Here is a 15,780-nt window from a genome sequence, read left to right as displayed (position 1 = left end):
CCAGTTTAGTAGAATACCTGTGGGATGAACTTCGATGGCTTCTTTAACAGCACTGTCCCAATATTTGGAAGTCTGCACTAAAATTCTGGTATGTTCGTATTCCATAGCATAATTCTCTGACTAACAGCACTATGCGACCACCAACCTGATGGGAATACATTAGCTGAGTGTGCCACTGGTTTTCTTGGCATTGACCTTCAATTGTTTAGCCAATATATGTCTTGTTGCTGTGACATGGAATCTGATACACCCCAGCCCACAGCAAACCAAGGTCACATTTTATGCCATCCAATAAAGCCTGTGGTTTATTGGGCAGGCAAAATGACAGTTTTTAAGCAGTGCTTTTTCAGTATGCGATCGAGTTTTCCCTATAGTGCGCACAATTACAGAATGAAGTCTGTGCCTACCTCTTCCTCCATGATTTCATCTGACTCCACTGATTGTACTGTAGTGGCCATTTGGATGATGTCAAGGCCTCTTCCTAGAAATTTTCTATATACAAATTCACAACTACTGGCATGGGTGGGCTGCCCATTGCAACTCCCTCCATTTGCTCATAGTATTCTCTATTAAACAGAAAATGTTGAGGTCAGAATATACCTGAAAATGAGTTCTGGTGACTCACTTAGAGGCAACCTGGTGAATAATGAAACAACGTTAACACTCCCCATGAAATCCGGAGTACTTCACCTTTGAAGTTGTTAAGGCATTTTACAAAATGCTTAGAATTGAGGATGTGATGTCGGCAGTTACCCACATAAAGACTTAGTATACCTGGCAGGTATTTTGCCAGCAAATATGTACAAGCTTTGATGTTGCTGCCGCTTTGGGGTGTAACAGCACCTCATCTTCATGGACCTTGGGAAGTTCGTTAAGTCTTGATGGTACAGGTCCTTGTGGTAACAATATCTTTATGGCCCCCACTGATAATACTGACTCCTTGAGAAGCACTATAGTCTTGTTATCCACCTTCTTGGTGGGGTCAGTGATGATCTTCCTGTAGGAGTCATTATTTAGCAGGTTCTGCATCTTCTCAGGGTAGCCCATGTTGGAGAAAACAAGAGTAGCATTGCCTTTGTTAGTAGGTAAGATAAAAATCTCTGGACACTCTCTCAAGTTCTGAAGGCCCCCCTCTCTTTGCTGGTAATGTTTGATTTCATAGTCTAGTTCTTGTCACAGCACGAGCTTCATGGACACACTACTTCTGTTCAATTGCACTGACAATTTCTGCTTAGGAGTGGGGGCAAAAGTAAGTCTCCTCTCCAGAACCAAAATCACATCACCAATCAGCTGCATGGGACCTCCAGTGATAGTTTGTCAATGAGACATGAAAATCTTGATGTTTGATGTCCTGTAGCCTTCTTATGGGGGGAATCAGTTGTCACCCAGATAACACCATCAATCAAGTCACATGTCCAAGAGTTAAAATGATTGGCCACATGTAAATGTCATTTAAAAAGTTCCTTGGAGTTGCACTCAACTGCAGCACGTGAAGTGTACCCTCTCATGTACCAAGGCAAAGTCAGCCCACTTCTTGACACTCCTGGCTGTTGCAGAATCGATGTGATACAAGACCTTAGCAAAGTTCGGCACAACTTGCTCAGCATGACATCTCTTCTGAAATGTGAGAGCACTCGGCAAACGGCATCTTCAGTTATGCAGCTCTTCGAATTTCTATATGTTGCGATATATATCTCCTCCCTGTACATATATGTGATGTGATTCTTCAGTTTCTTCTAGAGTATTTTTCAAAGGGTCCATGGATTGGCAGTACACCTATTGACCATTGGACCAATAAATACACTGGGAGAAGATAGAGAATCACTTCACATACCTTTGTGGGGAGAAGATGTGCCGCAGTACAAGCTGCGCCACCGAAGATGTCTGTCCCCACTCCCAAGTTCATACCAGTCACAGACATCGCAGTGCAGTTGAACAGGTTGCTGTGCAACTACCACCTGAAGCAGCAGAAAAAGTGTGCCCATGAAGCTTGTTGTGCTGTGACAAGAACTAAGATCATGAAGTCAAACATTACCAGCACAGAGACGGAGGCCTTCAGAACCTGAGAGAGTGCCCAGAGATTTTTATCTTATCTGCTGACAAAGACAATGCTGCTGTTGCTCTCTCCCACAAGGATTACACCGAGAAGATGCAGAGCCTGCTAAATGACGACTCCTACAGGATACCAACAGTGACTCCACTAAGAAGATGGAGAACAAGACCATGGCAGTTCTAAATAGACTGGAGTTACCAGTGGGGGTCATCAAGATATTGTCAGCACAGGGACCTGTACTGCCAAGACTTTATGGACTTCCCAAGATCCACAAAGATGAGGAGCTGTTACATCCCACTGGGGTCAATAACATCACAATTCATACATACCTGATGGCAAAATACCTGACAGACACACTAAGTCCTTGTATGGGTAACTGCCCTCATCATATCCACAACTCTTGTGGATTTTGTGAAAGTCCTCAACAAATTTAAAGTGAAGCACCCAAATATGGGGGGTGAGCTTTGACGTCATTTTGTTATTCACCAGGGTGCCTTTGATTGCGTCAACAGACCTCATTGGGTACAAATTTGACAAAAAGAACACTGACCTTTACAAGCAGTCCTAATCTTCCCATATTTTCTTTGTAATGGAGAAAACTATGAGCAAATGGAGGGAGTTGCAATGTGCAGCCCTCTCTTACCAGTGGTGGCGAATTTGTACATGGAGCACTTCAAGGAAGAGGCCCCAACATCATGAGGAAGAGGCCCCAACATCATGGAAACACACTGTTTTTCAGTTGTTTGGATTACATGTTTGTTATCTGACCCCATGGAAGTGATAAACTTCCTTGTGCATCTGAACTCCAGACATCTCAACATCAATTATGATATGGAGACCGCAGAAGAGTTAATACCTTGACATCATGATGTGTACCAGAAGAAAACACACACTAACCTGTTTTTGCACATAGATAACTGCTGCCACTCTATGCAGAGGAATGGGGTACTAAAAAACACCAGTACACAGGGTACATATTGTCTCAGACTCAGAGTATCTGCCCCAGGAACTGGAACACCTCAGAAGTGTGCGCACACCCCCCCCCCCCCCCCTCCACAAAGTATGGTTCTCTGAATGGCAGATTAAGTGCACTATCCACCCCACCACGACAATACAACCCTTGACGACAGAAGAAATCATGGAGGAAGAGGCAGGTACAGCCTTTATTCTGTATACTGGCGTGCTTTGGGGATAAGTTAGGTGCACATTGAAAAAGCACCATGTAACAGCTCTCTTTTGCTAACCCAATAAAGCATGGGCATTATTGGGGAGAGTCAAAGATGACCTCCATTTGCGGAAGGCCAGGGTGTATAAGATTCCATATCAATGTGACAAGACACATTTTGGACAAACCGCTGAAGACCTAAGCCGAGGACACCTGCAGCACACTGTTAGAGAAGCCATCAAAATTCGCACTGTGGGTAATCTAGTCAGTTGGGACTGTGGCTATAATCTCTGCAAGGTATGGGAAAAAGTAATGGGTCTAATTAAGAAGACACTCAGCAAACACAATGGCAACCAGAGTGAACACAGCAACCACATCAATGCCACTAGAGACACTAATGTCAGCATCTCCGCAACTGCGACACACGCCCTCAGGTGCAGACCATGGGAAGTCATGTGTTGGGAGAGGATATAAGTCAGCCACGGGCCCTCAGAAGCTCAGTTCATCAGCGCACTTGATGATGGCAACATGTCTTATCTCCGAAATATTGTATCCATTGGACACTATGGTATTTATCAGGGCGGATAACCCGCAATGAAGCGGACTAAGTCATCTCTTGATGGTGACTGTACGGCACCAGCAGTCTCTAAGAATGGCGAGATCGAACACAATGTGGACGGGTATGACCGTAAATCGTTTCCCTCCCTCGCTACACCATGGGAGGAACATAAGGCTACAGAACGGAGAGAGCCATATTCGCCTCGGTTTTTAGTCTGCAGCACAACTTATGGGGACTCCTTCCTACCTACGAAGCCTCAGTTTTTCATTGAACACCTCAAGGATACGTTTGGAGAAGTGACAGCGCTGTCCAAGATGCGAAACGGCCCAGTCTTGATTCAGACAGCATCCCCAGCCCAATCCCGAGCGTTACTCGCCTGTGTCAAGCTGGGTGATACTCCTGTTTCTATCACTCCACATAAAAGCCTCAACATGGTCCAGGCGATCATTTACCATCGCGATCTCCTCTTGCAGTCTGATGACAAGCTCTGTGCTCATTTAGAAGAATAAATGGGTATTGAGAAGTACATTATTTATTTATTTGTCTGTGTGTTTAATTTCCAGATATAACACACATTCTTTTTCTTTCTCAGTTTGTCTATTACTTCTGATAATGGGCAGTGTAGGCTGGTAACAGTTAATGTTTTGAAGCATTCTGTGGTTGTGTCACCTGAGAAAGTGTTAATAACAGGATGTGGTGGAATTTCAATAAAGGTATTCTTTGAAATTGCTACTGGTTACAAGTTAATTCGAGACAAGAGGAATATTCGATATAAGACATAGGCAATGATCAATGACATGTTAATGGCAGCTGTGACATCAGCTTTTTGTGTGTCCATTCACAGTTTTGTTGTTAGTTGGAGAAGCCAATGAAGACGAAAGTTAAAAAACCTGGTTATGGTGACAGACTGATCAGTAGCTTAGGTCATTTGAAAAAAATCACCACTGATATCACACTATCATCACGTTGTTGTTTATAGTGTTTGTCGCATATTTTCCACATCACTGGTAAAAGCCTATGTCTAATCAAATGTCACTCTTTTTCCGTTAATTTTGTATACTGTTTCAAGTTACATTGGCCCCTGAGTATCCCACTGAAACTGTTTGGGAAAGGAATGGGTAATCAGAATGAACCACATGTCTGTGCACAGTTAGTTAGCTGGTTAGTTGGTTAGTTAGTTAGTTAGTTGGTTGGTTTGTGTGTGTGTGTGTGTGTGTGTGTGTGTGTGTGTGTGTGTGTGTGTGTGTAAAGCCTTTACTACAATAAGCCGATAGTGCGCTTTAGTAAGTATGTTTTTCTCAAGCATGCATAAAACAATATGCTGAAGTCTCATAAGAGTTATGTGTGTTCCACTGGAAACTTCCTTGTTTGCTGGGTGTACTGTTGGGCTATGTCAATTCCACAAATCTCCTCAAATTAATTGCTCACCATTCACTTGATGACGCAGTTGCTTCCACGTCTGCAGTATCAGATTTTTTTGTCAATAACGAGGGAGTCTTATCATCCTTATCTGGAGGTAGCTTGGTATCTACACTCTCCTTGCTGTCGCAAATAGGGTTGTTATCTCCTGTTACAGCCTGCAATAAAAAAGAAAAGCAAAAATTTTATGTACATTACAGAATGAATACACACTTAAAATCTGCAGAATTTTGAAAAAGTCCATAAATACTTAACAAAATAACCCAAATGCCCAATATTAAAAAATCCCCATATGCTTTATTAGTTGACGTCAAGATTAACATTAGTTCTGCTTGCACAATAACATTATATCTGCTGATACACACAAAAATTACCTTTATTAATAAACATAAATAAAAATACCTTTATCAATAAATTTTATGTCTGTTCTGTACACATTTCAATACTTTATTCTTCCCCTCATTTTCCCCCTAACGGCAACAAATTTTGCTACAATTTTTCTAGTTCTATTATTTGCAATAACTGTAGTAACCCGTACATACTACATTTACACTGCAACTAACATGGATCACGCAGTTTTTGTAGGACACTGTTTGGCAGCTCCAGGCCCCCACCAGAGGTCATCGATTGTGATCCAGCACCTCAATTGCCTATAGCAGAGAGCCAGCGGCCCCCAGTGGGCAAATTCTCTTCATATTGCCATGCACTGGCTCCAGCCTGCAGCCTGTACTCATCACTAGTCGCAGTGTTCTGCCTTCCAATGACTATGATGCAGGTTGGCAAGCCTCTGACACGTCTCTGCTTCCACTTTGTCCCATTTCAGGTTTGGCAAGCTTCTGACTGACGATTCTGCCTATTTTTTGTCCCATTTCAGGTACAGGACACAGACAATGGTAATGCCCTTTTTTTCTCTCATGGCTTCTTTCTCACTTGTTCTCCTTGTTGTTAGTTGGCCCCCTTTCAAGGATCCAGCCTTCCTTCCTTCGTTGTGTAGTTTAGCCATCTTTTGAGGACCCACTTCACTCTCCCTTGCTGTCATGTGTAGTTTGTTGTCTGTCAACACTTGTCCACCCTTCAAGTGCTGCCCACATCATCATTATCTTAGTGCCGCAATCCTGCAAGCTCCATACTCAGGTATGTGATCATTTCCTTTGCACACAACAAAGACATTCGTCAGTGCACTCTTCACTGTGTGGATCCATCCTCGAACACAGTTTTCCGCTCTCTGCTAGGCGAAGAAGAAGTTGCTGCAGTTCACACCAGGAACCTCATTCACAATGGACAACTCCATCAGCAACTACAACAACGGCACCATGCAGTACTTTCTTCTGGCCCCTCTTGTTTTGTGCAACATGAAAGAGCTGCATCTTGACACCACAGCAGCTGTCTTGCAGCTCAGCTCTCAAATGTATGCATGGCTGAGTTGTCAACTGCTGGTTTCCATCAAATATCATCTGGTGAGCTGCAATAAACAGAATATTTCTGTTCTTCATCAATTTGCTCTATATATTGTTGTGCACTGGCTCCAGCTTCCAGTCTTAACTTTTCACTAGCCTGCACTCGTCACTAAACTGTATTGTTCTACATATGTTTACTTTATCACAACATGACATAATAAATAGTTGTCGGTTTCTCACAAATGCATTTTTTATTGTGTTCCGAATTAGAACAATAATACATACTAATGCACAAAACATCTTTCCCATCTGACTTAACACTTAGTGTCTTAAACACTGTAACCCTTCTAAAACTGTTACTGGTAACTACAGAAGTGCCCATTCTTCTCAGTTTTTATATGCATTAAATCATTTATTTTATTTATCATGTCATGAGAACAAATAACCAATTGGAAATACAGGCATGCTTCTGCTTCTGAAATATGTCTACTCAAATTTCATGCCAGTCAGATAAGAGTGGCACTAGTAGCACCATTATGAGGATGATTTTACTTTGAATACATGCTGTAATGGTCATAAGTATTAGTTACCTTTGAGATTGGATGGGGCTAGCTGACGTCTGTCAAGAATACCTTTATGATGATGAAGGTGCTGTTCTCAGCATCTCGCCAAGTTTGAACGAGGTCGCGTAATAGGGCTATGAGAAGCCGAATGTTCCTTTTGCGATACTGCAGAAAGACTTGGTAGGAATGTAGCCACCGTACATGACAGCTGGCAGCAGTGGTCACTGGAATGTACGGTTGCAAGAAGGCCGGGCCATGTAACGCTACCAAGAGAAACGACCATCATGTTTGGCATGGGTTCTGGCACATCATACTGCATCTGCAGCAGCAATTTGAGCAGAAGTTGGCACCACAGTGACACAACGAACTGTTATAAATCTGTTATTTTGAGGACAGCTCTGAGCCATATGCCCTGTAACATGCAAATCACTGCCCCAAGCCACTGCCATTTTCAACTTCTGTGGTGTCAAGCAAGATCTCATTCGAGGGCAGAGTGGAGGTCTTTTGCGTTTTCTGTTGAAAGCTGGTTCTGCCTTGGTGCCAGTGATGGCCATGTGTTGGTTAGGAGGAGGCCACTTGAGGGCCTGTAACCAACTTGTCTGCATGCTTAACACACTGGACCTACACCTGGAAGGTCCAATTTCGTACGACAGCAGGAGCACACTCGTAGTTATCCCCAACTGCAATTTTGTACATCAGTCTGGTTACTTGATCTAGTGCACTGTCATTCATGAGCTGCACTCTAGAGTGTTTTCCAACAGGATAACACTTGTCGATGTACTGCAGTTGTAACCTGACATGCTCTACAGTGTGTCGACATGTTGCCTGCTTGATCACCAAATCTGTCTCCAATGGAGCAAATATGGGATATCATCGGACAACAACTCTAGCATCATCCACAAACAGCATTAACTGTCCCTGTATGGCCTGACCAAGTGCAGCAGGCATGGAACTCCATCCCACTGACATCCAGCATCTGTACAACACGATGCAAGCATGTTTGTATGCCCAAATTCATCATTCTGGAGGTTACACTGGTTAATAATGTACTAGCATTTCAAATGTGCAATGACTTATCCCACGCTTACATTAACCAAAGATCTTGGGATGTTTATCACTTAAATATGTTATCTAGATAAATGTATTCACAAAATTTCATTAATTTACATTAATTACTTTTTGGTGCTGTGATTTTTTTTCCATTAGTGTATATTATTATTTTTAACCAATACTGCAACGTATAAAAGAACGACTAAAGCTCCACAAGTATACACACACACTTACTTGCACATACTATTGATCATATTCATGATATTCCACAATGACATGGTTCGTATGTTAACATTTTATGAGACTGTTGTTGGTATGCTTAATTGCTTACACCAGTTAGATGGGCTAGTCACATATTATCTATATTACACTAATCTGTGTAATGTATACTGTGTGTGTGTGTGTATATGGATAACTGCCCCTCAATAATACACAGAATTTCAATTTTGTATGCTAGCCCACTTGTAGGAACCCCATAATAATACTAATGAAAACCACACGTAGAGTTCTCATTGGTATATTGTGTTGCGCAGTTTGTATGGCAAATAAAAAAGATAAACCACAGGTAGTCACTCAGATACAAAAGTAAATAGTAGCTTCAATACCAACAGCTGAAAGGTGTGTCCAGTATCAGACACTGGCATGCAGTAATGAGTTTCCTCAGTTGGAAGATTACTCCTTATTCAAACTGACCAAGTTGCCTAACAGCAATAGGTTTCTCGTCCGTCCACAGTCGCTGAGTGGTCAGTGCAACGGACTGTCAATCCTAAGGGCCTGGGTTCGATTCCCGGCTGGGTCGGAGATTTTCTCCGCTCAGGGGCTGGGTGTTGTGTTGTCCTAATCATCATCATCATCATCATCATCATCATCATCATCATCATCATCATCATTTCATCCCCACCGACGCACAAGTCGCCGAAGCGGAGTTAAATCTAAAGACTTGCACCAGGCGAGCGGTCTACCCGACGGGAGGCCCTCATCACACGCCACACAATAGGTTTCTCATTAGTTAAATAAGAAACATACCACCATCAAAACAAATTTGGTTTTTCTAAAATAATGAAGACAATTGTACTGTTCAATGCCTCAAACAGATCGTAGAAAAATCCAGTTTGCGATTTTTTTTATTATTATTATTATTTTTTGTCATCAAATATTTCAAGGCAAATTTAGAATAAAGGTCCTTCCAGTCTAACGTTTGACTGACACACAGTTTATTTATGCAAACATCCTCCTCCAGACCAACATTTTAAATTTTCCAAAATTACAGAGGAAAATTTTAACAGTAAACCTGATCTATAATCTAAAACTAGCATACTTCTGGTTGTTTAGTTGGTTGGTTTGGGGTATAAAGGGACGATACTACTGGTTCATCAGTCCCTGTTTCCTGATGCAAGCAAGGCTCCATGTACTATAACACCCAAAGTACATTTGATAGAGTAAAAGGGGAAAAAGGAATGGGGAACCACACCTAAAAAGAAAACGAATGGAATGAACAAAAAACGGGGAAACAAACACCACAAGGAAAAGTACAAAAATATATTAAAACCATAGAGCAGATGGTCTGGGCTGGCAGATCACAAATAATAAAAGGGGATGAGCCAACCACACTGCAAAACATTAAAAAGGCCATCCCAAAAAGACTAGGCGAGATGAATACATGTAGGGAAAAGGTTAAATGCCCACCCTTAGTTGGTACAATAACCCCCCTCCCACCCCACCCCCACCCCCAAATAAAACGTAAAACTAAATCTGCTGTTGAGGCATTGTCGCCCAACACTGAAGGCAGGGTGCTGGGAAGGTTAAAAGTCCTCAGCAGAGGGGCTAAAACTGGGCAGTCCAGCAAGATGTCAATGACAGACATATGTAAGCCACAGTGACACTGAGGTGGGTCCTCGCAATGGAGGAGGTAACCATGTGTTAGCCACATATGGCCAATGCAGAGCTGGCAGAAAACCCCAGAGTCCCTGCACGAGGCCTACATGGAGGACTTCCACACATTCGTAGTCTCCTTAATAGCAAGCAGTTTGTTGTGTGTACTGAGACTATGGCATTCTGTCTCCCAAATCTGAAAAACCTTGAAGCGTAATAATGATCACAGGTCAGTTACGGGGATGCTGATCTCCAGAAGCGGTTTCCATGTAGCTCGTTTGGCCAGCTTGTCGGCAAGTTCATTTCCTGCGATTCCAACGTGGCCTGGGGTCCACACAAACACCACAGAACGACTGGACCGTCCCAGGGCATAAATGGACTCCTGAATGGTCACTACCAAAGGATGGTGGGGGGTAGCACTGATTAACAGCTTGTAGGCTGCCGAAGGAGACAGTACAGAGAAGAAACAACTCGCCGGGGCATGAGGGAACGCACCCAACAGGAGCACGAGAAATGGTCGCCATCTCTGCAGTGAAAACACTGCAGCCTTCTGGCAAGGAGTGCTGTTCAATATGTCCTCCACGAACATACGCGAAGCCAACGTGACCATCAGCCATCGAGCCGTCTGTGTAAACCTCTTCATGATCCCAGTACAACTGGGCCTCCGATGTGGAAAATGAATTGCCATGGGTGGGAAAAGGAGACAGTAATTCAGATGCTCAGGAGAACCACGAATGTGTGTAATGTAACTGGTGAGCAGTTGTGCACACCTAAATTTCAATGGAGGGACTCCGGCCTCCACCAGGAGGCTGGTGACCGGACTCTTCCTAAAAGCTCCCGTTGCCAGATGAACGTCACAGTGGTGCACTGGGTTGAGTAAATGCAACACTGAGGGCGCCGCTGAACCATAAACCACACTCCCATACCCAAGGTGGGATTGAACAAGGGTTCTGTAGAGCTGCAGCAGCGTAGAGCGTTCTGCACCACATTTGGTGTTGCTCAGGCAGCAAAGGGCATTGAGGTGCTGCCAGCACTTCCGCTTCAGCTGACGAAGATGAGCAAAACCAGTCCTAACAATCGATATGTCTCCACTAGAGTGAGTGGATCGTCAGCGAGATAAAGTTCTGGTTCCAGATGAATGGTACGACGCCATTAGGAGTGCACGATACATGACTTCCAAATGAAAACTGGAAGCTCCCTGTAGGCACCACTCGGCAACAATTGTACTGCAGGAGCAGTATGAAATGCAAAAATCGTCTGCATACAGAGAAGGCAACAGCTGCTTCTAGAACGTTAATGGTCACTAAAAATAGATATATACACAATACAGAGCCCTGCGGGACCCCATTCTCCTGGATGGAGGGGGGGGGGGGGGGGGGGGGGGACTATGGGAGGCACCAACTTGGAAATGGAAAATACAGAGCAATGGGAAATTTTGGATAAAAATCTAGAGCAGACTGGAGACCCCACTCATATAATGTGACAAGGATATGTTGTTGTCAGGTCGTGTCTTAAGCTTTTCATAAATCAAAAAAGGATGGCAACCAGGTTTTGGCATCTGGAAAAGGCTGTGCGGATGGCCGACGCGAGGGAAACTGGATTATCAGTGGTAGAGTGACCCCGGCGGAAACCGCCCTAGCACGGAGCTAGTTGGCCATGTGACTGTGGGACCCAACACAACCGCTGCCCTATCACACATTCCAACAGCTTACAAAGAACGTTGGTGAAGCCGACGGTCCAATAGCTATGAACATCAAGTGGGTACTTGCCGAGTTTGAACACTGGAATGATGGTGCTCTCTCACCATTGCAATGGAAAGATGCCATCTCACCAGATCCGGTTGAAGATGATGATGAGATGTAGATTGTAATCAGACAAGGGATGTTTAATCATCTGACTGTGGACCCGATCTGGTTCAGGAGCTGTGTCGGGGTAATGTGAAAATACGGTGAGAAGCTCCCACTCTGTACACGGAGCATTAAAGGGTTCATAGTGATGTTCAGTGAACAAGAGGGTTTTCCTTTCCATCCACCGTATGAGGGTGTGAAATGGTGGGGGATAATTCTCTGACATGGAGGCTTGAGCAAAGTGCTCGGCAATTGTGTTTGCGTCGGTAGATAACACACCACGGATGTTAATGCCAGTGACACCTGTAAGGGTTTGGTACCCACATACAATTCTGATCTTCGTCCGGACATGGGAAGGTGATAAATGGCACACAATGACCAATGATTGAGACGTACCTCTCTCAACATTCCTGTTTCCGTCTGTTTATAAGCTGGCAAATGCGGGCAAGGAGCCGTTTAAAAGCTATTACGTGCTCTAAGGAAGGGTGCCACTTATGTCGCTGTAGAGCTCGCTGATGCTCTTTAATGACCTCAACAATTTCCGGAAACCACCAAGGTACTGACTTACACCCTAAAAAACAAAGGATCTCATTTTCCGGCACAGCAACGATCAATCTAGTGCCCACGCAACTACCACATCAATGGTACCCTGTGGGGAGATTCAACGGTGGCAGCAGAGGTGAAAGCTTCCCAGTCTGTCTTGTTTAAAGCCCATCTTGTTAGACGTCTGGGGGAATGGCACTGGGGGTGTGACAGGAAGATGGGAAAGTCGTCACTACCACACAAGTCATCATGGGTTCTCCAGTGGACAGATGGGAGAAGTCCTGGGCTGCAGGGGGATAAATCAATGGCCCAGTACATGCAATGAGCCACAATGAAATGTGTGGGGTCCCCAGTACTTAAAGAGGCAGAGGTCGAGTTGAGACAGTAAAGTTCCGACATCTCTACCTCGGCCAGTAAGCAGGGAACCACCCCACCAGGGGTTATGGACATTAAAATCTCCCAAAAGTAGGAAAGGTTTAGGGAGTTGATGAATCAGTGCAGCCAATGCGTCATCCTTATCCTGAGAGCCACAGCGTCATGAGGGGTTTGAAGGGGCACAGGTTCACTGCATACCGAGTACAGGACATACACAATCTCCACCTGACACACTATAATAGTCGCTACGGTTCTTGTAATATCCCGTATACTGGCAAAGGGCAAGGGTCCGCATTGCCGGGAACCAGGTTTTCTAAAGGGTAATGCAGAAAGCAGGTGTAAAGCTTAACAGTTGCTGTAGCTCAGCCAGATGGTGGAAAAAACCGCAGCAATTCCACTAGAGGATGACATTATCATGAGGCTGGAAAGGCATGAAGCTCGCATGGAGGCAGGTTATGCGTCAGGGTCACCTGCTGCCACCGACTGAGTATTTGTATCCATTTATCCATTCCTTTTGTGGATGAGGCTCAGTGAGATCCAAGTCCTCAGGGGACGCTAAGATCTCCACCTCATCCTCAGGTGCAGAATTGGTAGGGAGTGGTGGTGTTGAGGCCAATGGAGGGACCTTTTTCTTAAAAGACTTCTCTTTAAGGGCATGCTGGGAGGACTTCTCTGAAGTAGCTTCAGGCACAGAGGACCATTAGCCACTGGCGAGTGGCCCCTGGGGCATTAGTGAAGACCTTGACAGAGATGGACCCAAGGGACCCCTTCCACATGAGAGGAGCCAGAGGAAGCTATCGCTTGTCGGGCTGGGGGGGAGTGGACCGATGTCCCCAAAATTTGGCATTTGGCGGGGGGGGGGGGGGGGGGGGGGGGTAGGTACTTTGGAAGCAACAGAAGGACATTTTCCCCCTATAACCAAGGGGGCGGATGTATTCTGGAGGCCCGAAAAGTCCACTGTCTGTGGCACAGAGTGTGATGTGACTGGTACTTGTGACAGCGATGGTACTGTAGCTGCTGCATATGTGGATGTCAACCAAATGGGGTGTAGTCATTCAAATTTATGTTTAGCTTCTTGGTAAGTCAACTGGTCCATGAGCTTGTGCTCCATGATTTTCCACTCCTTTTGGAGTACTGTGCAGTCTGGCAAGCAGACGGAGTGCTGCTCTCCTCCACAAGGAAGAGGTGCACGTGGAGTACCTGGATACAGTGGATGCCTGCAGCCTCAACATGTGGTGCTGGAAGTACAGCGTGAAGACATGTGCCCGAATTTTCAGCACTTAAAGCACCACATAGGGGGAGGGACGTATGGTTTAACATTACAGCAGTAAACCACCACCTTGACCTTTCCCAGCAATGAATCACCCTCAAAGGCCACATTGAAGGCACCAGTAGCAACCCTGTTGTCTTTGGTTCCCCTTTAAACACACCGGATGAAATGAACACCCTGCCATACTAGATTGGAGCGAAGCTCGTTGCCAGACTGCAAGAGGAGGTTGCGATTGAAAATAATCCCCTGGACCATGTTGATGCTTTTGTGGGGAGCAACAGGAACAGGAATATCACCCACCCAGTCGCAAGTGAGTAACGCTTGGGATTGGGCTGCGGATGTTGCCTGAATCAAGACTGCACTGCTTCTCATCTTGGGCAACGCTGTCACTTTCCCAAACTTATCCTCAAGACGTTCAACAAAAAATTGAGGCTTTGTAGCAAATATGGTTCTCTTCTTTCTGTAGCCCTATGTCCCTTCCATGGTGTAGTGAGGGAGGGAAATGATTTAGGGTCATATCTGTCAGCATTGTACTCAATCTTGCCCTTCTTAGAGACTGCTTGTGCCTTACGGTTAACAGCAAGAGATGACTTAGCCCGCTTCATTGTGGGTCATCCACCCTGATGCCACCCACTCTGATCAGAGGCTCTCCCCACAGGCGCCACCCACCCAGAGCAAGGCCACCTGGCACAATGGCCGTTGCCGAGAGTCCTGATGCCCAGGAAGACCGGCATCTATTCCTTGGCATATGTGGGAAGTTTACAGTTCAGGCTTAAGCAGTGTGATCCCTATGTTGTCAGGGAGCTACCACCAAATGCATACATGACGGCCCCACCACAACGGACTAGCTACCATGATGGATATTGGGCGCAGAGAAATCCAATACCGTCATGGGGGCAAAAGGTGACAGGAGACAATGGAAGAAGATGACATACCCCCGCAAGTGTCCTCGGCCAAATAGTTGAACTGCAGGACGAGATGCAAAGCCATGACAAGACATTCAGGAAATCAAATCTAAGGGCACTATGGATAACTCATGCACCACGTAAGGCATCTTCCCCATTTGGCCCGCACTTCTGTAGAATTTGGAAAATGGCAGGTGAAACCATAAAATGGGACCTGAACTTACACAGCCAAAAAGAGAGAGACTGCTTTTAGCCACCTCTTACGACAGGCAGGAATAACTATGGCCTATTCTAACCCCGACCCGCAGGGGGGACTTCAGGTTGCATGGAAATAATATCTTTAGAACGACATACAACATACTGGACTGAATACAATGGGTATATCACAGGAATGGGCCTTGAATATTTTGCTTGAAATTCTATGCTATCTAGATATACTGGCATGCAATTTTCTTAAGCTGTCTTTTTAAATGCCTCCACAGAGCTGTGTCACCTTTGCTCTTTACATCTACATCTACATCTACATTTATACTCCGCAAGCCACCCAACGGTGTGTGGCGGAGGGCACTTTACGTGCCACTGTCATTACCTCCCTTTTCTGTTTCAGTCGCATACGGTTCGTGGGAAGAACGACTGCCGGAAAGCCTCCGTGCACGCTCGAATCTCTCTAATTTTACATTCGTGATCTCCTCGGGAGGTATAAGTAGGGGGAAGCAATATATTCGATACATCATCCAGAAATGCACCCTCTCGAAACCTGGA

The 15,780-nt window shown here is 44.9% G+C and overlaps 1 protein-coding gene across 3 annotated transcripts in view; it reads right to left on the bottom strand.

Annotated features, from left to right (window-relative positions):
- LOC126297516 (uncharacterized) overlaps positions 1-15,780 on the bottom strand; it is a 323,790-nt gene that overhangs the window by 282,418 nt on the left and 25,592 nt on the right. For all 3 annotated transcript variants that reach the window (XM_049988402.1, XM_049988404.1, XM_049988403.1), the window contains exon 3: positions 5,206-5,354. In XM_049988402.1, coding sequence (XP_049844359.1) covers positions 5,206-5,354 — 149 coding nt within the window. The remainder of the gene's footprint in view (positions 1-5,205; positions 5,355-15,780) is intronic.

The sequence above is a fragment of the Schistocerca gregaria genome, chromosome X, assembly GCF_023897955.1.
Source record: "Schistocerca gregaria isolate iqSchGreg1 chromosome X, iqSchGreg1.2, whole genome shotgun sequence".
In the NCBI taxonomy this organism is placed as follows: domain Eukaryota; kingdom Metazoa; phylum Arthropoda; class Insecta; order Orthoptera; family Acrididae; genus Schistocerca; species Schistocerca gregaria.
This window is presented reverse-complemented; position numbering and strand designations above follow the sequence as displayed.